General features: G+C 38.4%; 1 protein-coding gene across 1 annotated transcript in view; it reads left to right on the plus strand.

Moving 5' to 3' along the window:
- LOC133531355 (unextended protein-like) overlaps positions 1-27560 on the plus strand; it is a 103173-nt gene that overhangs the window by 23087 nt on the left and 52526 nt on the right. Inside the window, exon 2 of the mRNA XM_061869516.1 lies at positions 27144-27500. Coding sequence (XP_061725500.1) covers positions 27144-27500 — 357 coding nt within the window. The remainder of the gene's footprint in view (positions 1-27143; positions 27501-27560) is intronic.

A 27560-nucleotide genomic window follows, 5' to 3' on the forward strand; every position in this document is an offset into this window, starting at 1 on the left:
CGAGTTTTCTTCATTTTTTTGGCGAAAACAGGGTTTTATTATATTTTATTTCCGCAAATTGTACGCATATTTTGCTTTAAAAATAATATTATAGCAAACTGTAACTTTATGTTAACCTATAAAAAAAAATCGTAACTATGGAACCTACATTGCCGTAAATTTATATTTTTTTAAAACACGTATAAATCACGCAGCAGCGACGCCCCGCTCTCAGTCCGCGCGGAGCGCGCTTAGAGGACGGACCTGTGCTCGATTGTCAGGCATTCGTTGCGATCGTAATCAGCTACGGAGTTCCGAGAAGTGCTATATACTGCGATTAGAAAATCTTAATAAAAGTTCATTTTTTACAGTATGCCTAACAGACGCTTATTGATGGATTTTCAGTGTTACTTTTTTTTTAATACTAAGTCGGTGGCAAACAAGCATACGGCCCGCATATGAACGCCTGCAACTCCAGAGGAGTTACATGCGCGTTGCCGACCCTAACCCCCTCCCGCCCCTCGTTGAGCTCTGGCAACCTTACTCACCGGCAGGAACACAACACTATGAGTAAGGTCTAGTGTTATTTGGCTGCGATTTTCTGAAAAACGCATTTTCACTTGATATTACGTTAGGGTTTGCATTATTATTTTTGACCCGGATGAAGTCCAAGTTCTCATGATGGAGTCAGGAGTTGGTCACCAGAACTCCTAATCTACTAATTATAATCCCATCGTGTTTGGGCTCAAAAGATTTGCCCTGACGAACACCATCGATCTAGATGAGGTCCAGGGTCTCATGATGGAGTCAGGAGTTGGTCACTAGAACTCCTAATCTACTCATTATAATTCCATCGTGTTTGGGCTCAACAGAGTTGCCCTGACGAGCACCTTCAATCTAGATGAGGTCCAGGGTCTCATGATGGAGTCAGGAGCTGGTCACCAGAACTCCTAATCTACTCATCATAACTCCATCGTGTTTGGGTTCAATAGAGTTGCCCTGACGAGCACCATCAATCTAGATGAGGTCCAGGGTCTCATGATGGAGTCAGGAGCTGGTCACCAGAACTCCTAATCTACTCATCATAACTCCATCGTGTTTGGGCTCAATAGATTTGCCCTGATGAACACCATCGATCTAGATGAGGCCCAGGGTCTCATGATGGAGTCAGGAGTTGGTCACCAGAACTCCTAAACTACTCATCATAACCTCATCGTGTTCGGGCTCAATAGATTTGCCCTGACGAGCATCATCAATCTAGATAAAGTCCAGGGTCTCATGATGGAGTCAGGAGTTGGTCACTAGAACTCCTAATCTACTCATTATAATTCCAACGTGTTTGGGCTCAAAAGATTTGCCCTGACGAGCACCATCGATCTAGATGAGGTCCAGGATCTCATGATGGAGTCAGGAGTTGGTCACCAGAACTCCTACTCTACTCGTCATAACTCCATCGTGTTTGGGCTCAATAGAGTTGCCCTGACGAGCACCATCAATCTAGATGAGGTCCAGGGTCTCATGATGGAGTCAGGAGCTGGTCACCAGAACTCCTAATCTACTCATCATAACTCCATCGTGTTTGGGCTCAATAGATTTGCCCTGATGAACACCATCGATCTAGATGAGGCCCAGGGTCTCATGATGGAGTCAGGAGTTGGTCACCAGAACTCCTAATCTACTCATCATAACATCATCGTGTTCGGGCTCAATAGATTTGCCCTGACGAGCATCATCAATCTAGATAAAGTCCAGGGTCTCATGATGGAGTCAGGAGTTGGTCACCAGAACTCCTAAACTACTCATCATAACCTCATCGTGTTCGGGCTCAATAGATTTGCCCTGACGAGCATCATCAATCTAGATAAAGTCCAGGGTCTCATGATGGAGTCAGGAGTTGGTCACTAGAACTCCTAATCTACTCATTATAATTCCAACGTGTTTGGGCTCAAAAGATTTGCCCTGATGAGCACCATCGATCTAGATGAGGTCCAGGGTCTCATGATGGAGTCAGGAGTTGGTCACCAGAACTCCTAATCTACTCATCATAACTCCATCGTGTTTGGGCTCAATAGATTTGCCCTGATGAACACCATCGATCTAGATGAGGTCCAGGGTCTCATGATGGAGTCAGGAGTTGGTCACCAGAACTCCTAAACTACTCATCATAACCTCATCGTGTTTGGGCTCAATAGATTTGCCCTGACGAGCATCATCAATCTAGATAAAGTCCAGGGTCTCATGATGGAGTCAGGAGTTGGTCACTAGAACTCCTAATCTACTCATTATAATTCCAACGTGTTTGGGCTCAAAAGATTTGCCCTGACGAGCACCATCGATCTAGATGAGGTCCAGTGTCTCATGATGGAGTCAGGAGTTGGTCACCAGAACTCCTAATCTACTCATCATAACTCCATCGTGTTTGGGCTCAATAGAGTTGCCCTGACAAGCACCATCAATCTAGATCAGGTCCAGGGTCTCATGATGGACTCAGGAGTTGATCACCAGAACTCCTAGTCTATTCATCATAACTCCATCGTGTTTGGGCTCAAAAGATTTGCCCTGACGAGTACCATCGATCTAGATTAAGTCGAGGGTCTCATGATGGACTCAGTAGTTGGTCACCAGAACTCCTAATCTATTCATCATAATGGTAATTTGATGGTGCTTGTCGGAGTAAATCTATTGAGCCCAAACACGATGGAGTTATGATAAATAGATTACGAGTTCTGGTGACCAACTCCTGACTCCATCATGAGACCCTGGACTTCATCTAGATCGATGGTACTCGTCAGGGCAAATCCTTTGAGCCCAAACACGATGGAATTATAATGAGTAGATTAGGAGTTCTAGTGACCAACTCCTGACTCCATCATGAGACCCTGAACATCATCTAGATTGATGGTGCTCGTGAGGGCAAATCTATTGAGCCCAAACACGATGGAGTTATGATGAGTAGATTAGGAATTATGGTGACCAACTCCTGACTCCATCATGAGACCCTGGACTTCATCTAGATCGATGGTACTCGTCAGGGCAAATCTTTTGAGCCCAAACACGATGGAATTATAATGAGTAGATTAGGAGTTCTAGTGACCAACTCCTGACTCCATCATGAGACCCTGGACATCATCTAGATTGATGGTGCTCGTGAGGGCAAATCTATTGAGCCCAAACACGATGGAGTTATGATGAGTAGATTAGGAATTATGGTGACCAACTCCTGACTCCATCATGAGACCCTGGACTTCATCTAGATCGATGATACTCGTCAGGGCAAATCTTTTGAGCCCAAACACGATGGAATTATAATGAGTAGATTAGGAGTTCTGGTGACCAACTCCTGACTCCATCATGAGACCCTGGACTTCATCTAGATCGATGATACTCGTCAGGGCAAATCTTTTAAGCCCAAACACGATGGAATTATAATGAGTAGATTAGGAGTTCTGGTGACCAACTCCTGACTCCATCATGAGACCCTGGACTTCATCTAGATCGATGGTACTCGTCAGGGCAAATCTTTTGAGCCCAAACACGATGGAATTATAATGAGTAGATTAGGAGTTCTAGTGACCAACTCCTGACTCCATCATGAGACCCTGAACATCATCTAGATTGATGGTGCTCGTGAGGGCAAATCTATTGAGCCCAAACACGATGGAGTTATGATGAGTAGATTAGGAATTATGGTGACCAACTCCTGACTCCATCACGAGACCCTGGACTTCATCTAGATCGATGGTACTCGTCAGGCCAAATCTTTTGAGCCCAAACACGATGGAATTATAATTAGTAGATTAGGAGTTCTGGTGACCAACTCCTGACTCCATCATGAGACCCTGGACTTCATTTAGATCGATGGTACTCGTCAGGGCAAATCTATTGAGCTCAAATACGATGGAATTATAATGAGTAGATTAGGAGTTCTAGTGACCTACTCCTGACTCCATCATGAGACCCTGGACTTCATCTAGATTGATGGTGCTCATCAGAGTAAATCTATTGAGCCCAAACTCGATGGAGTTATGATGAGTAAATTAGGAGTTCTGGGGAGTTCTGGTGACCAACTCCTGACTCCGTCATGAGACCCTGGACCTCATCTAGATCGATGGTGTTCGTCAGGGCAAATCTTTTGAGCCCAAGTACGATGGAATTATAATGAGTAGATTAGGAGTTCTGGTGACCAACTCCTGACTCCATCATAAGAACCTGGATGGACTTCATTCGGGTCAAAAATAATAATACAAACCCTAACGTGATTTCAAATAACACTGAAACTCTATAGCACTAATGTGCGCAAACGATTGGCATCTTGACTAGGCAGCATGGGTGCGTAGCCACCATGCCAATCGATGCGACAACGAAACACTATCTGTCTCTCTCTCGTACTAATATGCACAAACGATTGGCATCTTGGCTGGGCAGCATGGGTGCGTAGCCAACATGCCAAACGTTTACGATACGACAAGGAAACACTATCTGTCTCTCTATCGCACTAATATGCGCAATCGATTGGCTTCTTGGCTAGGTATCATGAGTGCGTAGCCAACATGCCAATCGTTTACGATACGACAGCGAAACACTACTCTCTCTCTATCGCACTAATATACGCAAACGATTGGTATTTTGGCTAGGCACTAAGCAAGTGTGTGGCCAACATGCCAATCGTTTACTATACGACAACGAAACACTATCTGTCTCTCTATCGCACTAATATACTTTATTTATACCTGCAGTCATTTACTAACTTCTTCATTTTCCATTGGTGTGAAAGAGACAGAATAAAGAGCAAAGGTTATAGTACACTCTGTAGTCTGTACACTTAGTAGTAGTGTACATAAAAAAAAAACTACTGTGCATATACAATAAAATAAAGAGTGCCCATATGATATCATATGACACTAAAATTAATGTTGCTTGAAATTATATTGAAAACTATCAAGATTATTCTAGTCTGCATTGAAACGCGCGTCGCGTTGCCGGCGCTCGCGTACCGAGCGCCAACGCCATCTATCGAGCGTTATTTCGTGAAATCGGAGAACGCTCCAAGGATTAAGGGCTCTTAACTCTTTTTACGTAAATAAAAGTATTTTTGTTTTCAAATGATATATATGCACTAGGAAGCTGGCTATCCAGAATTGCTGAGATGCTCTAGGTATCAGACTTGCATTGGCTGGGATGCTAAGCTCAGAACTTAACAATATCTCGATATCGATACTATTTTCGGACACACTCTATCAAAACTCTGTCAAATTTTGTTCTGGAAGTTAGAACTGTATATATTATAGTGCACAAGAGATTTGGCTATCTGTAACTGCTGAGATGCTAGGTATCAGACCTGCAGTGGCTAGGATGCTAAGTTCAGAAATAAGTAATATTTCGATTTCCATACTATTTTCGGATGCTGGATTTTCAGTGTAGTTACGGACATAGTCTATCAAAACTGTATCAAATTTCAGTCTAGAAAATAAAACTGTAAGTAATCTAGTTTACTAAGGAGCTGGCTATACGTAGGTGTTAGGATGCTAGGTATCAGACCTGCATTGGCTTGGATGCTAGCTCAAAACTTAGCAATTTCACGATTTTCAGAGTAGTTTCCGACTAAGTCTATCAAAACTCGGTGAAATTTTCTTCTAGAAGATAAAACTGTGTGGATTCTAGTGCACGTGGAAGCTATCTATCCAGAACTGCTGTGATACTAAGTATCAGACCGGCATTGGCTGGGATGCTAGCTCAGAACTTAGGCATTCCTGGATTTCGATACAATTTTCGGACATAGTCTTTCAAAACTTTGCCAAATTTAGTTCTAGAAGGTAGAACTGTGTGTTTTTAGTTCACTAGGGAGCTGGCTATCCAGAACTGCTGAGAAGCTGGGTATCAGACCTTCACTGCCTGGGATGCTAAGCTCAGAACTTAGCAATATCTCCAAAACGATACTATTTTCGGACATAGTATGTCGAAACTCTGCGAAATTTCATTCTAGAAAATAGAACTTTACGGATTCTATTGTACTAGAGAGCTGGCTATTATCATTATGGATGTTAGGTATCACTTAACAAATTCACGAATTTCAGAGTAGTTTCGAACTTAGTCTGTCAAAACTCGATGAAATTTCGTTCTAGAAGATAAAACTATGTGTGTTCTAATACACTAGAAAGTTGGCGATCTAGAACTGCTGAGATACTGGGTATCAGACCAGCTTTGGATGGAATGCTAGCTCAAAACTTAGCAATTTCACGATTTTCCGAGTAGTTTTGGACTAAATCTGTCAAAACACGGTGAAATTTCGTTCTAGAAGGTAAAACTGTAAGTATTCTAGTGCACTAGGAAGCTGGCTATCTAGAACTGCTGAGATGTTAGGTATCCGACCTGCATTGGCTGGGATGCTAAGCTCAGAACTTAGCAATATCTCGATATCGATAGTATTTTCGGACATTGTCTAATTTGTCTATCAAAATTCTGCCAAATTTCGTTCTTGAAGATAGAACTGTGTGGAGTCTAGTGTACAAAAGAGCTGGCTATCCAGAACTGCTGAGACGCTAGGTATCAGACCAGCATTGGCTGGGATGCTAGCTCAGAACTTTAGCGTTTACTTGATTTTTAGACTAACTCGAATAAAAATCGTTCAGAACTTTCTCAATTTTCTCTTTAAAAGATGAAACTTTCTAATGCACTAGGAAGTGGGCTTATCAGAACTCTCGAGACGCTGGGTATCAGATCTGCATTGGCTTGGATGCTAGCTCAAATTTTTGTATCCTCACAAATTTGGCGATAAATTAAAACACGACCCAAGGGAGTGTTTTAAATCGACACGAGTTGCGAATTACCTATTCGCACATGTATCGTACAACGTTTTACAGTACATATGGTGCTAATTTACTGCACTAGTGCGAAAATTAGCATATTACGTTACTATGTCAAACATTTAAAGAGCCATATGTACTGTAAAACGTTGTACGATACATGTGCGAATAGGTAATTCGCAACTCGTGTCGATTTAAAACACTCCCTTGGGTCGTGTTTTAATTTATCGCCAAATTTGTGAGGATACAAAAATTTGAGCTAGCATCCAAGCCAATGCAGATCTGATACCCAGCGTCTCGAGAGTTCTGATAAGCCCACTTCCTAGTGCATTAGAAAGTTTCATCTTTTAAAGAGAAAATTGAGAAAGTTCTGAACGATTTTTATTCGAGTTAGTCTAAAAATCAAGTAAACGCTAAAGTTCTGAGCTAGCATCCCAGCCAATGCTGGTCTGATACCTAGCGTCTCAGCAGTTCTGGATAGCCAGCTCTTTTGTACACTAGACTCCACACAGTTCTATCTTCAAGAACGAAATTTGGCAGAATTTTGATAGACAAATTAGACAATGTCCGAAAATACTATCGATATCGAGATATTGCTAAGTTCTGAGCTTAGCATCCCAGCCAATGCAGGTCGGATACCTAACATCTCAGCAGTTCTAGATAGCCAGCTTCCTAGTGCACTAGAATACTTACAGTTTTACCTTCTAGAACGAAATTTCACCGTGTTTTGACAGATTTAGTCCAAAACTACTCGGAAAATCGTGAAATTGCTAAGTTTTGAGCTAGCATTCCATCCAAAGCTGGTCTGATACCCAGTATCTCAGCAGTTCTAGATCGCCAACTTTCTAGTGTATTAGAACACACATAGTTTTATCTTCTAGAACGAAATTTCATCGAGTTTTGACAGACTAAGTTCGAAACTACTCTGAAATTCGTGAATTTGTTAAGTGATACCTAACATCCATAATGATAATAGCCAGCTCTCTAGTACAATAGAATCCGTAAAGTTCTATTTTCTAGAATGAAATTTCGCAGAGTTTCGACATACTATGTCCGAAAATAGTATCGTTTTGGAGATATTGCTAAGTTCTGAGCTTAGCATCCCAGGCAGTGAAGGTCTGATACCCAGCTTCTCAGCAGTTCTGGATAGCCAGCTCCCTAGTGAACTAAAAACACACAGTTCTACCTTCTAGAACTAAATTTGGCAAAGTTTTGAAAGACTATGTCCGAAAATTGTATCGAAATCCAGGAATGCCTAAGTTCTGAGCTAGCATCCCAGCCAATGCCGGTCTGATACTTAGTATCACAGCAGTTCTGGATAGATAGCTTCCACGTGCACTAGAATCCACACAGTTTTATCTTCTAGAAGAAAATTTCACCGAGTTTTGATAGACTTAGTCGGAAACTACTCTGAAAATCGTGAAATTGCTAAGTTTTGAGCTAGCATCCAAGCCAATGCAGGTCTGATACCTAGCATCCTAACACCTACGTATAGCCAGCTCCTTAGTAAACTAGATTACTTACAGTTTTATTTTCTAGACTGAAATTTGATACAGTTTTGATAGACTATGTCCGTAACTACACTGAAAATCCAGCATCCGAAAATAGTATGGAAATCGAAATATTACTTATTTCTGAACTTAGCATCCTAGCCACTGCAGGTCTGATACCTAGCATCTCAGCAGTTACAGATAGCCAAATCTCTTGTGCACTATAATATATACAGTTCTAACTTCCAGAACAAAATTTGACAGAGTTTTGATAGAGTGTGTCCGAAAATAGTATCGATATCGAGATATTGTTAAGTTCTGAGCTTAGCATCCCAGCCAATGCAAGTCTGATACCTAGAGCATCTCAGCAATTCTGGATAGCCAGCTTCCTAGTGCATATATATCATTTGAAAACAAAAATACTTTTATTTACGTAAAAAGAGTTAAAACTAAATCTCTTAAAAGAATATTTGTGTGTATTGTGTGAAATATTTAAAAACCTATTCTTTCTCGTTTGCGCTTTATTCTTGCAAATAATGTCCTAGACTTTGAAGAATGTCTGAAAATAAGTTTTTCATTTTAAATTCAAATATATATTTTAATATATGATGAAAAACGCTCCAAAATTGGTTAAGCAGTTTTTAAGATACAAGTTTCAGAAGTATGCTTACTTTTATTTGTATGGAAGTTTTTGTCTTTATAAGTCCATAGAGCGTGTAATTAGTAAATTTTATAATAATTTGTTTTTTGTTCACTTGTTAGAATAGAATAGAATAGATTTTGAACTAATGCTACGGATTCCACTCACGTGTTCTTAGTCACTCGCGCGACATGTTTCGGACTTCGGCGAGTGACAAAAACACATGAGTGAAATCCGTAGAATTAGTTTAATGTTAGTATGACTCACGACAGTTAATTTCGAAAATAGATTTTATTTGTATGATAGTACACTGTCATATTACCTAAAACGAATGATTTACACATAACAATGAGCAAAACCAGAAAATACATTACTATGCAAGTCAATATAAGTCTATGTAAGTTACGCGTTACATGTTACACGTTTTGGTATTTGTAAGTAGTCACTAATTAAAAATCTTCATGTCAATAAAACTAGGCCAACTTCTGGAACATAAATTTTAATAAAAAGCGGCCAAGTGCGAGTCGGACTCGCCCATGGAGGGTTCCGTACCATTTATGACGTATTAAAAAAAACTACTTACTAGATCTCGTTCAAACCAATTTTCCGTGGAAGTTTGCATGGTAATGTATATCATATATTTTTTTTCTATTCGGTTTAGAAAAAAAATCATTAGAAACCTCAATATCATTTTTAAAGACCTATCCATAGATACCCCACACGTATGGGTTTGATGAAATAAGATTTTTTGAGTTTCAGTTCTAAGTATGGGGAACCCCCAAAATTTATTGTATTTTTTTTCTATTTTTATGTAAAAAATATTAATGCGGTTCATAGAATACATCTACATACCAAGTTTGAACAGTATAGCTCTTATAGTTTCGGAAAAAAGTGGCTGTGACATAATCGGCCAGACAGACGGACATGACGAATCTATAAGGGTTCCGTTTTTTGCCATTTGGCTACGGAACCCTAAAAAGTACTTAAATGATTTTGATGCGGTTTTCAGTTTTCGATAAGAAATATGTTTGACTTTATAATAAAGTACTTATTGGTAGATATTTTCCATCGTGGAAGACACTTTTTGAAAAATAAAGCGTCAAAAAGTTTTGTTTTTATTTGAATACTTTAATACTAAATTTCTTTGAAAATATTTTTTGTATATTTTTTTACATAAAACAAAGCTATTTTCTTTCGATTGACACAAAATGTATCTTAATCGAATGATTTGTGAAGCTTGTAGATTTTTTTTTTCTTTTTTTGAACAGACCTCACTTTACCTTGGGGGCCCAAGGGACGAAATTACGGGTGCTTCCAAAAAAAAATCGTTTTATTAGGTCTCCACTATCATCGTGTAAAGTGGATTGCTTCCATCTCAAAATGTAGCTTTTTGACAAAAAAGCTCGATAGGCAGTAAGATTATAAGTTCCGAGTTCTATAATTATAAGCATAGATGGAATTACTAATTTTGTTATTTCGCACGTCATGTACATTACGCAGTTTCTACCTGTGGAAACTTGTAATTACATAACTTAATGCTTCTATTTCGAAACCTTTTTTGTTACTCTAACTGTAAATTTTCATATGAAATAAAATAAAAATCGAGTAAATGCTAAGTTTTGGGCTTATAACGTTCAGAACTGCTGAAGTGCTGGGTATCAGACCTGCATTAGCTGGGATGCCAAGCTCTAAACTTTCAATAGGGAGTATTACTGCAATGTTCTGCCGCCAGAATGCAGCACTAGCACCTTTCGCCAACCATAGAGTAACTACATAGAGTACTATGCCTTAAGCTGTGTAATGACAAGTATTCACAGATAATAAAATATGACATTGACGTATCACCGGGAAACGCGAAAATCCAAATTTAGCTATCTGCCTATTCATCGCTCGAATATGCAAGAGTTATAGATAGGTTAGATGACGAAATTTCGGTTTTTCTTGTTTTGCGGTAGATCCTCAGATCGTGATGGATTGTGGTAGTGGCGCCTCCTACGCAGAGTTTCGCGTAATATTCCCTATAGACTGCTAAATTTCGTTGTAGAAGATAAAACTGTGTGTATTCCAGTTCACTATCGATAACTTTTGACACGCTGAGTATTAGACCTGCATTGGCTGGGATGTTAGCTATAAACTTAGCATATAATCATTTCCTAGATTTTCAGAATAGTTTCGGACATAGACTATCAATATATTGTTAAATTTCGTTCTAATCGATAGAACTGTATGTATTCTAGTGCAATAAGGAGCTGGCTATCCGGAAATACTGAGACGCACCCTGCGTCACACCTGAATTGGCTGGAATGCTAAGGTTATGCTAAGCTCGATTTTCAGAGTAGTTTCGGACATAATCAAAACTCTATCAAATTTCGGTCTAGACGATAAAGCTGTGTGGATTCTAGTGCACTAGTAAGGTGGCTATCTAGAACTTTTGAGATGTACTGCTGGGTATCAGACTAGCATTGGCTGGGATGCTAAGAGCAGAACTTAGTAATATCTCGATTTCGATACTATTTTCAGACATAGTCTTTCAAAACTCTGCCAAATTTCAGTCAAGAAGATAGAACTGTGTAGCTTCTAGTGCACTAGGGAGCTGGATATCTATAACTGCTGAGATCCTGGGTATCACACCTGCATTGGTTGAGATACTAGCTCAGAACTTAGCATTCACTCGATTTTTAAACTATTTCGAACAAAAATCCTTCAGAACATCTTTAATTTTCATTCTAGAAGAAAAGACTGTGTGTTTTCTAAAGGACTAGGGAGCGGGCTATCCAGAACTCTTGAGGTGCTGGGTATAAGACCTGCATTGGCTTGGATATTAGCTCAAAGGCATATACTGGATTTTTAGAGTTTCGGACATAGTCTATCAAAATTTTGTCAAATTTCGTTTTACAAGGTAGACCTGTGTGTATTCTAGTGCACTAGAGAGCTAGCTATCCAGAACTGCTGAGATCCTGGAGATCACATCTGCATTGGCTGGGATGCTAGCTCAGAACTTAGCATTTACTCGATTTCTAGACTATTCCGAAAAAAATCCTTCAGAACTTTTTCAATTTTCGTTCTGGAAGATAAAACTGTAAGTTTTCTAATGCACTAGGGAGCGAACTATCCAGAACTCTTGAGATGCTGGGTATCAGACCTGCATTAGCTTGGATGCTAGCCCAAAACTTAGCATTTACTGGATTTATGTATGTATGTATGTATATGACGACCGGTTTAGCCTAGTGGGTAGTGACCCTGCCTACGAAGCTGATGGTCCCGGGTTCAAATCCTGGTAAGGGCATGTATTCGTGTGATGAGCATGGATAATTGTTCCTTAGTCATGGGTGTTTTCTATGTATTTAAGTATTTATAAATATTTATATATTATATATATCGTTGTCTAAGTACCCTCAACACAAGCCTTATTGAGCTTACTGTGGGACTTAGTCAATTTGTGTTATAATGTCCTATAATATTTATTTATTATTATTATTTATTTATATATACTTTATTGTACATAGAAATAAAAACACGAAAAACACAGTTACAGAGTAAATTAAATACAACTAAGGCGATCTGTATGAGATCTCTTCCAGTTAACCTTTGAGGAAATGAGTAAAACAGAAGTATAGGTGAATGAATGACAAACACAAACAAAAGTGTACAATCACTGAAATTAATGAAATGCACGTTTTACAGTGTAGTTTCGGACTTAGTCTATCAAAACTCGGTCAAATTTAGTTCTAGAAGATAAAACGGTGTGAATTCTAGTGCAATAGGAAGCTGACTATCTAGAACTGTTGAGATGCTAGGTATCAGACTAGCATTGGTCGAAATGCTAGCTCAGAACTTAGCAATTCCTCGATTTCGATAGTATTTTCGGACATAGTCTTACAAAACTATAAAACTATGCGATTTCAATTGCACTATGTAGTGAGCTGGCTATCCATAACTGCTGAGATGCTAGATAGCAGACCTGCTTTGGCTGGGATGCTAATTTCATAATTTTGTGGTTTAAGACATTTATTCTCATAAGAATATACATTATTCACTTAATATGAGAATTTAAATTTACCTTAATGCTATTCAATAACTTGGTGTGTATGTTTTGGCATCCCAAGGATACACGAGTACCTAAATTCGAATAGTTACTTATTTGAATAGTAGTAAGGTCGGTATTCGTAGCGCACCCGCGGCCGTGCGATGAAAAAACTACAATATTAATTAATTAAGAGCCCGGTAACGATTTTAGAGCAAAAATGTAAAATTGATAGATTTAGTTGTTGAAATTGTAATTGTACACCTTTTATTACGTAATATCTAAATAACACGTATTGGTTACTACGAGTATTAGCACGTTTTATCATCTAGCATTCGCTTGTTGTGTAATATGTAACGAAAAGGGACAGTTTTTAAAAATTAATCAAAAAATATGGTAGTATATTATACAAAATGATGTATATGGACAGTTTCAGCAAATGTTGTGGATTGTTGAAGTATCGAAAGTACGTTGAAATTAAGTCGATTTTCAGAGAAATTATCACTTGTTATGAAGTAATTTGTGGAAAAAATTTATTTCGTCAACTTTCATTTACACTGCTTCAAATTTATAACTATGCTTAGATATATTTAAAAATATGCTTTACGCACGTTGACCTAAACGTCCATCAAAAAATAATCATTACTAATTAAGCGACTCTGTTTTCAAAAAATGATTTGGTATAATGAAAGATAACAAGACGTGCTAATAGAAACCAGTACTTATTATTTATAATATTTAACAAAAGGTGTACAATTTCATACGCTAAATCTATCGATTTGACTTTTTTGTGACTAAATTCGAAAACGGCGTCTTAGTATGCGAGTGCAGTATTTAAGAATTAATAGATTTAGATCGAAATATATCATGGTTCGAATGTAAAAGTATTTTAGGGGCAGTTATTTTTTTTTTATGTTAGTTAACATGGTATAGCGGGTTTGTATTTGAAAACATTCGTTCAAGCTAATGGGCTGATTTTGTTTTTACATATTAGCAATTGTTATATTTAACTATTTAAGCGAAATGTTTTCACTTTTAATATCATATCGTTTAAGTTTATTTTTGAATATTTAGAACGAAAGACTATATTTAATACCCGGCGTTAGTTTGTTGCACAATTTTGCACCTTCGTTTAACTTATTTCGTTTTCCGTATAATTTGTTCTATGAAAGTGTAAATTTAAACTATGTTTATATCGAAGATTATATTTATTCTGCTTATATATAAATAAAAGTTTCGTATGCAGTTTTTTATGTAAAATTTTATAGACCAAGATACAGGTTTTAAAAACGTAATTTTGTTTTCTCCAATATACTCGGAAATGTTCAACTTATTGTATCAAAAATAGTACGAAAAGTTCTTCGTTATAGTCAAACACAAATTAAAAAAATTCAAACCATTATTGTTGTGTTTTAGCCGACGGGAAAGTTATTACTGTATTGTTTTTTACTTTTTAAAAACATGTCTCCACTAAGAAAAACGCATACAGCCAATTAATATAGCTGCGGGCCGCGTCTACACGACCCGGTCAGCATCATTTCAAGATATAGGACAGAGTCGTGTAAAACCGACGTGTATGATCGTGTGAATACTGCTTAATAAAATCAAAGACTATATACATATAACTTTTATACTTTTTTAAGGATTTCATTCGTGCAAATACAGCTTATATTGCACAATTATATTGAATGAGCGAATATTGAATGGTACTGAATGGCAGAATAGTTGTGCCTTTAACTATTCAAAACTGCTGAGATGCCAGGTATCAGACCTGCATTGGCTGGGATGCTAAGCTCTGAAATTTGCAAAATCTCGATATCGATACTATTTTCGGACATAGTCTATCAAAACTCTGCCAAATTTAGTTCTAGAAGATAGAACTGTGAGGATGCTAATGTACTAGGGAGCTGGCTATACAGTACTGCTGAGGTGCCGGGTATCAGACCTGCATTGGCTGGGATGCTAAGCCCAGAACAGCAATTTCACGATTTTCCGAGTAGTTTCAGACGTAGTCTATCAAAACTCGGTCCAATTTCGTTCTAGAAGATAAAACTGTGTGTTCTAATACACCAGGAAGCTGGCTATCTAGAACTGCTGAGATCCTGGGTATTAGACTTGCATTCGCTGGGATGCTAAGGCCAGAACTTAGCATTACCTCGATTTCGATACCATTAATGGACATTGTCTTTCAAAACTCTGCCCAATTTAGTTCTATAAGATAGAAATGTGTGTATTTTAGTTCACTAGGGAGCTGGCTATCCAGGACTGCTAAGATATTGAGTATCAAACTTACATTGGCCGGGATGCTAGCTCCAAACTTAGCATTCACTGGATTTTCAGTGTAGTTTCGGACATAGTCAATCAGACCTATATCAAATTTCGTTCAAGAAGACAGAACTATGTGTACTTTAGTTAACTAGAGTGCTAGCTTTCCAGAACTGCTGAGATGCCAGGTATCAGACCTGCATTGGCTGGGATGCTTAGCTCATAACTTAGCAATATCTCGATATCGACATTATTTTCGGACATAGTCTATAAAACTTTGCCATATTTCGTTCTTGAAGACAGAACTGTGTGGATTCTAGTAAACTAGGGAGCTGGCTATCTAGAACTGCCGAGATCCTGGGTATTAGATTTGCATTCGCTGGGATGCTAAGCCCAGAACTTAGCAATTTTACGAATTTCAGAGTAGTATTGGACTAAGTCTGTCAAAAAACGGTAAATTTCGTTCTAGAAGATAAAACTATGTATTCTAGTGCACTAGGAAGCTGGCTATCTAGAACTCCTGATATGCTAGGTATCAGACTAGCTTTCACTGGGATGCTAAGCTCAGAACTTAGCATTACCTCGATTTCTATACCATTTTCAGACATAGTCTTTCAAAACTCTACCAAATTTAGTTCTAGAAGATAGAACTGTGTGTATTTTAGTTCACTAGGGAGCTGGCTATCCAGAACTGCTGAGATGCCGGGTACCAGACCTGCATTGGCTGGGATGCTAAGCTCAGAACTATGCAATATCTCGATATCGTTACTATTTTCGGACATAGTCTATCAAAACTCTGCCAAAAATCGTTCTAGAAGACAGAACTGTGTGTATTCAAGTGATTTAGAAAGCTGGCTATCTAGAACTTCTGAGATGCTAGGTATCAGACCAGCTTTCGGTGGGATGCTAAGCTCAGAACTTAGCATTAGGTACCTCGATTTCAATACCATTTTCAGATATAGTCTTTCAACACTCTACCAAATTTAGTTCTAGAAGAGAGAACTGTGTGTATTTTAGTTCACTAGGGAGCTGGCTATCCAGAACTGCTGAGATGCCGGGTACCAGACCTGCATTGGCTGGGATGCTAAGCTCAGAACTTTGCAATATCTCGATATCGATACTATTTTCGGACATAGTCTATCAAAACTCTGCCAAATTTCATTCTAGAAGACAGAACTGTGTGGATAGTAATGTACTAGGGAGCTGGCTATCTAGAACTGCTGAGATCCTGGGTATTAGACTTGCATTCGCTGGGATGCTAAGCTCAGAACTTAGCATTACCTCGATTTCTATACCATTTTCAGATATAGTCTTTCAAAACTCTACCAAATTTAGTTCTAGAAGATAGAACTGTGTGGATGCTAATATACTAGTAAGTTGACTATCTAGAACTGCTGAGGTCCTGTGTATTAGACTTGCATTCGCTGGGATGCTAAGCCCAGAACTTAGCAATTTCACGAATTTCAGAGTAGTATCGGACTAAGTCTGTCAAAACTCGGCCAAATTTAGTTCTAGAAGATAGAACTGTGTGTATTTTAGTTCACTAGGGAGCTGGCTATCCAGAACTGCTGAGATGCCGGGTACCAGAACTGCATTGGCTGGGATGCTAAGCTCAGAACTTTGCAATATCTCGATATCGATACAATTTTCGGCCATAGTCTTACAAAACTCTACCAAATTTAGTTCTAGAAGATAGAACTGTGTGTATTTTATTTCACTAGGAAGCTGACTATCTAGAACTGCTGGGATGCTGGGTATCAGACCAGCACTGGCTGGGATGCTTGCTCAAAAACTAAGCAATTTCATTATTTTCCGAGTAATTTCGGACTAAGTCTGTCAAAACACAGTGAAATTTTGTTCTAGAAGATAAAACTGTGTGTATTCTAGTGCATTAGGAAGCTGGCTATATAGAACTCCTGATATGCTAGGTATCAGACTAGCTTTCACTGGGATGCTAAGCTCCGAACTTAGTATTACCTCGATTTCGATACCTATATCGGACAGTCCTCCAAAACTCGGCCAAAGTTAGTTCTACAAGATAGAACTGTGTGTATTTTAGTGCACTAGGGAGCTGGCTATCCAGAACTGCTGAGATGCCGGGTACTAGACCTGCATTGGCTGGGTTGCTTAGCTCAGAACTAGGGAATGCTAACCGGTTAACCGGTTAACCGGTTACCCGGTAATTTGACCAATATTACAGTCGGTAAAATACCGGTAATTTCCAGCCGTAACCGGGAATTTACCGAACGTTGTATAGGCAAATAAAAATGTAAAAACCTGTTGAATTAGCCCATCTATGTCTTCGTACTTACAAAAAAAAACAATTACTACGGTTTACGATTACGAAGAGACACTTAAAATACTTACTTTTCTGCATCTTATGATCTCGTCGGAGTAGGAACTATTTAGGAAGCAATGTTTTGTGACAAATGAGTGGTCGCTAATCCCTCGCCCTTTCCCTTCTCGCCTCCCCTACCCGACCCGCCTTACTATGTTCAGTGTCCTTTGTTTTAGTCTGTAGTGTCCGACAAGTGTAGAATGCGAAAGAACATTTTCTACCGCTGGTTACTTGTGTTCAAGATATCGTTCACGAATGTCTAAGCAACGTTCTAATTAATCGCCTAGATATTTAACAAACGCAATTATTTTATATATAATTAACAGAATGATCTGATGATGACATATATGTTCCTGATTCCAACTCCTATCTTAAGAGCCCGGTAACGATTTTAGAGCAAAAATTTTAAATTGATAGATTTAGTCGTTGGAATTGTACACCTTTTGTTACGTAATATCTAAATAACAAGTATTGGTTTCTATTAGCACGTTTTTTCATCTTGCCTTTTAATAATGAGGTCGCAAGCGTGCGTCCCCGGTAATAGGTGACGAGAAGGGATAGTTTTTAAAAATTCATATAAATTATGGTAGTAAATTATACAAAATGATGTATAAGAACAGTTTCAGCAAATGTTGTAGATTGTTTAAGTATCAAAATTACGTTGAAATTAAGTCAATTTTCAGAGAAATTGTCACTTGTTTTGAAGTAATTTCTGGAGAAAATTGATTTCGTCTAACTTTCATTTACACTACTTCAAATTTATAGTAACAAAAATGTAGTTTATTAAAGTTGAAGTACAGGTTATGTGTAATACAAAATTACCATTTTTAGCAGTCCAAACTTAACGAAATTTACAAATAAGATCGACAAAATCACTGCTTTTCGCGCGTTTACCTAAACGTTCATCAGAAAAAGAAAAAAAACTAATAACGTGAGTCTGTTTAAAAAAAAAAAAATTATTATAATGAAAGATAACAAGACGTGCTAAAAGAAACCAGTACTTGTCATTTTTAATAGTTAACAAAAGGTGTACAATTTCATGCGCTTAATCTATCAATTTGACATGTTTGCGACTAAAATCGATAACGGCCTCTTAAAGTGCAATTTTAAAGTAACTAGTGTTAAAATGATATGAAACTAATCTTGCTGTTAATTTTTTTTTTCTTATATTTACTAGATTTTAATGAATGTTGATTACGGTTTTAGTTACTTTAATAACAATATTATATTGATAGATGTGTAAATGCAAACTTGTATGACATTTAAATGACGACTGTCACTCTTTAGTTATAATTTTTGTTACCCTTTGATTACTGCGATTTTTAAAGAATTAAAAAAGTTTGATGTTGCTTATTTAATGTACAAGTTCATTTCGCTTTGAAATGATACATGTTTGATTTTTTTATTTAATATGATTAGTAAATATATCTTGTTTAATGCTTATGGTTTATTTTCATTATTTTGTTTTCTCGATGTTATTATAACGTGCTGTTGATTTAAAGGTTACTGACGAAAATAATGCAAAATCAATGTTTTTTATTAAACGTATAACCGGTAATTTACCGGTTAACCGGTTAGTGGGACCTCGCGTCGGTAAATTACCGGTAATGAAAAACGCCCGGTTATTGCATTCCCTACTCAGAACTTAGCATTACCTCGATATCGATACTATTTTGGGACATAGTCTATCAAAACTCTGCCAAATTTCGTTCTACAAGACAGAACTGTGTGTATTCAAGTGCTTTAGGAAGCTGGCTATCTAGAACTTCTGAGATGCTAGGTATCAGACCAGCTTTCGCTGGGATGCTAAGCTCAGAACTTAGCATTACCTCGATTTCTATACCATTTTCAGATATAGTCTTCCAAAACTCGGCCAAATTTAGTTCTAGAAGATAGAACTGTGTGTATTTTAGTTCACTAGGGAGCTGGCTATCCAGAACTTCTGAGATGCCGGGTACCAGACCTGCATTGGCTGGGATGCTAAGCTCAGAACTTTGCAATATCTCGATATCGAAACTATTTTCGGAGATAGTCTATCAAAACTCTGCCAAATTACGTTCTAGAAGACAGAACTGTGTGGATAGTAATAAACTAGGGAGCTATCTATCTAGAACTGCTGAGATTTTGGGTATTAGACTTGCATTCGCTGGGATGCTAAGCTCAGAACTTAGCATTACCTCGATTTCTATACCATTTTCGTACATAGTCTATCAAAACTCTGCCAAATTTCGTTCTAGAAGACAGAACTGTGTGGATGCTAATGTACTAGGGAGTTGACTATCTAGAACTGCTGAGATCCTGTGTATTAGACTTGCATTCGCTGGGATGCTAAGCCCAGAACTTAGCAATTTCACGAATTTCAGAGTAGTATCGGACTAACTCTGTCAAAACACGGTGAAATTTCGTTCTAGAAGATAAAACTGTGTGTATTCTATGGCACTAGGAAGCTGGCTATCTAGAACTCTTGAGATGCTAGGTATCAGACCAGCTTTCGCTGGGATGCTAAGCTCAGAACTTAGCATTACCTCGATTTCTATACCATTTTCAGACATAGTCTTTCAAAACTCTACCAAATTTAGTTCTAGAAGATAGAACTGTGTGTATTTTAGTAAACTAGGGAGCTGGCTATCCAGAACTGCTGAGATGCCGGGTACCAGACCTGCATTGGCTGGGATGCTAAGCTCAGAACTTTGCAATATCTCGATATCGATACAATTTTCGGACATAGTCTTACAAAACTATACCAAATTTAGTTCTAGCAGATAGAACTGTGGGTATTTTAGTTCACTAGGAAGCTGGCTATCTAGAACTGTTGGGATGCTGGGTATCAGACCAGCACTGGCTGGGATGCTAGCTCAAAAACTAAGCAATTTCATTATTTTCCGAGTAATTTCGGACTAAGTCTGTCAAAACACGGTGAAATTTTGTTCTAGAAGATAAAACTGTGTGTATTCTAATGCATTAGGAAACTGGCTATATAGAACTCCTGAGATGCTAGGTATCAGACTAGCTTTCACTGGGATGCTAAGCTTCGAACTTAGTATTACCTCGATTTCGATACCTATATCGGACAATCTTCCAAAACTAGGCCAAATTTAGTTCTAGAAGATGGAACTGTGTGTATTTTAGTTCACTAGGGAGCTGGCTATCCAGAACTGCTGAGATGCCAGGTACCAGACCTGTATTGGCTGGGATGCTAAGCTCAGAACTTTGCAATATCTTGATATCGATACTATTTTCGGACATAGTCTATCAAAACTCTGCCAAATTTCGTTCTAGAAGACAGAACTGTGTGGATGCTAATGTACTAGGGAGTTGACTATCTAGAACTGCTGAGGTCCTGGGTATTTGACTTGCATTCGCTGGGTTGCTAAGCCCAGAACTTAGCTATTTCACGAATTTCAGAGTCGTATCGGACTATGTCTGTCAAAACACGGTGAAATTTCTTTCTAGAAGATAGAAATGTATGTATTCAAGTGCACTAGGAAGCTGGCTATCTAGAACTCTTGAGATGCTAGGTTTCAGACCAGCTTTCGCTGGGATGCTAAGCTCAGAACTTAGCATTACATCGATTTCGATACCATTATCGGACATAGTCTTTCAAAACTCTGCCAAAGTTAGTTCTAGAAGATAGAACTGTGTGTATTTTAGTTCACTAGGGAGTTGGCTATCCAGAACTGCTGAGATGCCGCGTACCAGACCTGCATTGGCTGGGATGCTAAGCTCAGAACTTTGCAATATCCTGATATCGATACTATTTTCGGACATAGTTTATCAAAACTCTGCCAAATTTCGTTCTAGAAGACAGAACTGTGTGGATAGTAATGTACTAGGGAGCTGGCTATCTAGAACTGCTAAGATCCTGGGTATTAGATATGCATTCTCTGGGATGCTAAGCCCAGAACTTAGCAATTTCACGAATTTCAGAGTAGTATCGGACTAAGTCTGTCAAAACACGGTGAAATTTCGTTATAGAAGATAAAACTGTCTGTATTCTAGTGCAACAGGAAGCTAGCTATCTAGAACTCCTGAGATGCTAGGTATCAGACCAGCTTTCGCTGGGATGCTAAGCTCAGAACTTAGCAATATCTCGATATCGATACTATTTTCGGACATAATCTATCAAAACTCTGCCAAAGTTAGTTCTAGAAGATAGAACTGTGTGTATTTTGGTTCACTAAGGAGCTGGCTATCCAGAACTTCTGAGATGCCGGGTACCAGACCTGCATTGGCTGGGATGCTAAGCTCAAAACTTTGCAATATCTCGATATCAATACTATTTTCGGACATAATCCATCAAAACTCTGCCAAATTTCGTTCTAGAAGATAAAACTGTGTGTATTCTAGTGCACTAGGAAGCTGGCTATCTAGAACTCCTGAGATGCCGGGTACCAGACCAGCTTTCGTTGGGATGCTAAGCTCAGAACTTAGCATTACATCGATTTCGATACCATTATCGGACTTAGTCTTTCGAAACTCTGCCAAACTTAGTTCTAGAAGATAGAACTGTGTGTATTTTAGTTCACTAGGGAGTTGGCTATCCAGAACTGCTGAGATGCCGGGTACCAGACCTGCATTGGCTGGGATGCTAAGCTCAGAACTTTGCAATATCTCGATATCGATACTATTTTCGGACATAGTCTATCAAAACTCTGCTAAATTTCGTTCTAGAAGATAGAACTGTGTGGATCCTAATGAACTGGGAAGCTAGCTATCCAAAACTGCTGAGATCCTGGGTATTAGACTTGCATTCGCTGGGATGCTAAGCCCAGAACTTAGCAATTTCACGAATTTCAGAGTAGTATCGGACTAAGTCTGTCAAAAAACGGTGAAGTTTCGTTCTAGAAGATAAAACTCTGTATATTCTAGTGCACTAGGAAGCTGTCTATCTAGAACTCCTGAGATGCTATGTATCAGACCAGCTTTCGCTGGGATGCTACCTCAAAAGTTAATATTTACTCGATTTTTAGACTATTTCGAACAAAAATCCTTCGGAACTTTTTCAATTTGCATTCTAGAAGATGTCATTCTACCTGTATGTCTTCTAATGCACTAGGGAGCGGGCTATCCAGAACTGCTGAGATGCTGGTTATCAGATTTGCATCGGGTGGGATGCGATGCTCGGAACTTAGCATTTACTGGATTTCAAGACTATTTTCAGACAATTTCTATCAAAACTCCGTCAAATTTCGTTCTAGAAGATAGAACTGTATGTATTCTAATGCACTAAGGAGCTGGCTATCTATAACTGGTTAGATGCCAGGTATCAGACCTGGATGGGCTGGGATGCTAGCTCAAAACTTAACATTTACTCGATTTTTAGACTATTTCGAACAAAAATTCTTCGGAACTTTTTCAATTTTCATTCTAGAAGATAAAACTGTGTGTTTTCTAATGCACTAGGGAGCGGGCTATCTAGAACTGCTGAGATGCTGGGTATCAGATCTGCATCGGCTGGGATGCGATGCTCAGCACTTAGCATTTACTGGATTTCAAGACTATTTTCGGACAATTTCTATCAAAACTCTGTCAAATTTCGTTCTAGAAGATAGAACTGTATGTATTCTAATGCACTAGGGAGCTGGCTATCCAGAACTCCTGAGATGATGGCTGTCAAACCTTGGATTTCAGCTCGAACTTAGTTTTAGTTAGAAGAAACCTAAAATTTTTTTTGATGTTCGTATCCCATACATATATGAAAAAAATTTTTTTTACAGTTTTGACTAGAACTCATTATAGATCGCCTAGAAATGTTACTAGCTTCCATTTAAATGCTATTTTGAGGCTGTGGAGTGGATAACGGCTGGGATGCTAGTGTGTCAAAATGGGAAGTTAGCATCTCATTTTCAATTTTCATTTTTTTCGCGTAAATAAGTAGAACTATTAAAAAAAACTACCTAGAACTATAGAACTATTAGGGATGCTACTAGAACTCTCAAGAAAACTTGAGATGCTAGCACTTGATATGCTAGGTTCACAGACACATTAAAGACTCGAGTTTGCAATATTCTTACCCCCGGAGTTACACACAATGTTTTTGATCACACTTGCGAAGTAAAACTAAATTTTAAGTGAAATAATTCTTAAATACGGTGGCATTTCAAACATTCGTCTGCCATATTGTCCTTTTTGACAGGTTAGGCATCGATGGCACCTATCCGACATTCAGCCACGATTGAAAATTGTGTGAAAATATTCTAAAAGGCCATTAAATTAATCAAATTACATTTTTTTAAACATAAACAATAAAATCCAAATCACTTTTTTCACAATCCATAACTCCCCCGGGATCAAAATAGGCCTTTGTCCATCAGTACACCTGCATGAATAAGATCTTATTCGAGCAAGTGTGATGAAAATCAATCTTAAAACGCGTTCAACCATTCTTTAGTCAACACCCGGCAGTCCATTGCGACTGTTTATAAAGTCCAGCTATCGATTTAACTAGCTTATCACCGTACTTCATCATGCTCTACGAGCACATTATTGATGGCTAAATCGTCATATAATTTTGCTCTCCCACCTTCATTCTCGGCGTGCTTAAAACGTTTTTTACCTATGTCTATGCATAGCCTAAGTCGCTTATAGTCTTAAACGTCGATTTCCTAATTATCATTATGCATTCATCTCTGTTGAACCGATCCGCATTAGGTCTAAAACTGTTTGAGTTATATCGCTTTAGGTCTTAAACGCATTTGGTCTACCTATACATTAGAATTCAGACTAAACTGTTTGGGCTAAGTATATCGCTTTAGGTCTCAAACGCATTTGAACTACGCACGGAGGAGTGTCATTTGACAGAGCTTAGATAGATGCGACGATGAGCGAAGCGAGGAGGAGTCTGTTTGGTTAACTGCGACCAAAACAGACCACCAGAACCGACATATTTTATTGTACGATAGTAATTTAATATTAAAATAAGAGAAGTTATCCAAATTATGCGAAAGGTTAGAAAACCGCGTTGTCCCGGCATTTGCCACGGCTCATGGGAGCCTGGGGTCCGCTTGACAACTAATCCCAAGATTTGGCTTAGGCACTAGTTTTTACGAAAGCGACTGCCATCAGATCTTCCAACCCAGAGGATAAACTAGGCCTTGTTGGGATTAGTCCGGTTTCCTCACGATGTTTTCCTTCACCGAAAAGCGACTGGTAAATATCAAATGATATTTCGTACATAAGTTCCGAAAAAACTCATTGGTACGAGCCGGGGTTTGAACCCGCGACCTCCGGGTTGCAAGTCGCATGCTCTTACCGCTAGGCCACTAGCGCTTTTTTTTTCAAGCGCGCAAAATAGGAAAAATAAAATAAACATTTATCGCCACTCGCTTCATAAATCCGCGATGTGTTTACTAAATACTGAAGTATAATTTAATAACCTTGTCCCACTGAAATTGACCGGATTTTCCCCCTACATCAGTCGCCCGGCCTAAAACTATTTGTTTACATTGTAATCCAATCAATCTTGTTTACGGTTAACGTAAAACGAATTCGTAAAAATACGTCATTGAGAACATTCGAGTTGCGTGTTTACTCGTAGTGTTTACCGAGAAAAGGGGCTAGGTATGGGGGTACAGGGTGGGTTTTCCATGGAGAACTATTTTTAATTCAATTAGGAATGAGCGGCTTTGGACAGAGAAGCATGGCGGTCTTTGGTGTCGGAGGCCAAGATCCACTTCGGGTCGCTGCGCCACAGCAGCAGCAAGTAAGTAAGGAATGAGTCAGTAGCTTAGGCGGGTCCCGTGAAGCATGAACCTCAATATTGGAAGATCGTGTATATAGCTATTGCATAATTGAGATGCCAAGAGGGAGCAACAAGGTCTATTGCTATTGCTGCGCCTGTGGACGGGCACACAAATAAATGCCCTTATCGGGATTTGAACCCAGGACCATCGGCTTCATAGGCAGTACCCACTAGGCCAGACCGGTCGTCTTACCCTTACCGCCACCTCGGTTTGGTGGTAACTAGTGGGAATAACCCGTCTTGACGAATCATCCTGTAGCATATATTTGCGTTGCGTGCTCACCAACAATTTGGATCTAATGTAAATGACAATTAACCTTGCGTAGTTAAGTGTTAGGGTGGTTTTGGAATGACAGGGTTATGTTGCCTTGAAAGGGGTGTGGTTAATTTAAAATAGGAATTTTTAATTCATGGAAAATAAACACAACAGTGTGACCTTAACAATGAATTTGTTTACGTTGGGATTGAGTCGCGTTGAGATTCAAAAATGAATTACGGGTAAAATGTCCTAGCGACGATCGCGGACCGTCCTTACATCATGCACTGTTGTGAGTGGCATGTAATTGGCTACTTGACTGTTTTTGTAAATAATGTCAAACGATCTCAATTTTCCTGAGGATCAAATGTATATAGGACTCATGGCATTTGAGCAACAAAAGGATCAGAAATGAGAGTTAAAGTCTGACGCTCGCACTCGACGATTGAAACGCCTCTAACAAAATGATAAGGTGATGTGACGTCACATAATATAAGTCTGTCCTAAATGTAAGGAAGATCAAGGAAATTGCCATTTTGACCCTGAAATATTGCGTTTATGTGTAATAAAATGTAAGGAATCGAATGGTACCATTTTCTTTTCTATTTTTGAAAGACAATTTTTTTTTTTTTGAGATTTCGGAGCCTTGTATTTTTTTATAATCTCAATATATTTTTTTTAAATTCCACTTTTTTATAATGGATGGCTCATTTCCTATCCATTTAACTAAATTTTGTTATAATATTCAACACGTGTCAAGTACCCAATTAATACTGGGATAGGATTGGGACTTGGATAGGACTAAGCGTCAAAACGGGCCAATAACGAACGGAGTTGAGAATTAGGTCATTAGATAGTTATATATGTACTTCATTTTGATCTATGGGCACCAAGCGGAATCCCATTGCAGAACTGAGATATTTGTATTTTAGTCAAAATGTCATGACCCTTATTGCCAAGGCAATAGAACCCACCGCTGGGGGAGCGCGGCGATTGGTTTGCCGCGCTCGCAGCGGTGCACGAACATCTACCCTGCAGCAATTAATTTACTTACTTGACTATTGCCTAGGTGGTAAGGGTGATGACATTTTGACTAAAATGCAAATATCTCAGTTCTCTAATAGAATGTCGCTTCGTGCCCATATAAAAGTAAAGTTGCCCATGGTCCTTTGTATGCATTGTATTTTTTATTGTTTTATTTGTACCAATTTTAGTTTCAATTTTAATTTTTATATTTATTGTATTGTGAATAACGATAATATTAATTAAGAGCAATTTTAAATGATTATTTGTATATATTTCTGTACAAAATTTTATGACATAGGAATGTATAATTTAGAAATAAGACATTTTTGACTATAGCTTGAAAAAAATGTTTTTTTTTTTTTTTAAATTGGAGTACGTTTTTGAAGGTCTCAGACTTTACTATGAACCGTATTCTAAGCACCGTTTTTTAAATTACTCTTTTAGGTATAGGTTAACTGGAAGATTCTTCTTAGGGATAAATTCGCCTTTGTACTAAACATTAATTTTCTATTTCTCGTACAATAAATTGTATACTTACTTCCTTACTTACTTATTCTTGACCTCTATTTCCTTGTCCACAGTTCAACAGACCTCAACCAGCAGCAACAATGGGACCTCAGCCATGACACAGACATCAACTATCTCCCCAACACTCCTGCCAAGGAAAAAGACATCGAAGTCTTCAACAAAACGAAAAACTTCGAAACAAACCTAATTAGAAGAAAACGAGATCACTTTACTAATCAAAGGACGAAAAGGAATGTCAGTGTGTCAGATACTACGACGAAAGTGACAGATGCCGAAATGGATTTTCACAATGTTAAAATGGATTGGGGTAAAATAAAGATTGACGGCTTGAGAGTGGAGGAAGCTGATAAGGATCCGAAGATCGTGAATGGGATCCCTAGTGTGCTGGCTGATTCGAATTTTAAGTTGAGGTAAGGATAAATCCCGTCACAGACGGATAATATATCGGCAGATACTGTAAGATACGGCAT

This window comes from Cydia pomonella, chromosome 25 (assembly GCF_033807575.1).
Source record: "Cydia pomonella isolate Wapato2018A chromosome 25, ilCydPomo1, whole genome shotgun sequence".
Lineage (NCBI taxonomy): Eukaryota > Metazoa > Arthropoda > Insecta > Lepidoptera > Tortricidae > Cydia > Cydia pomonella.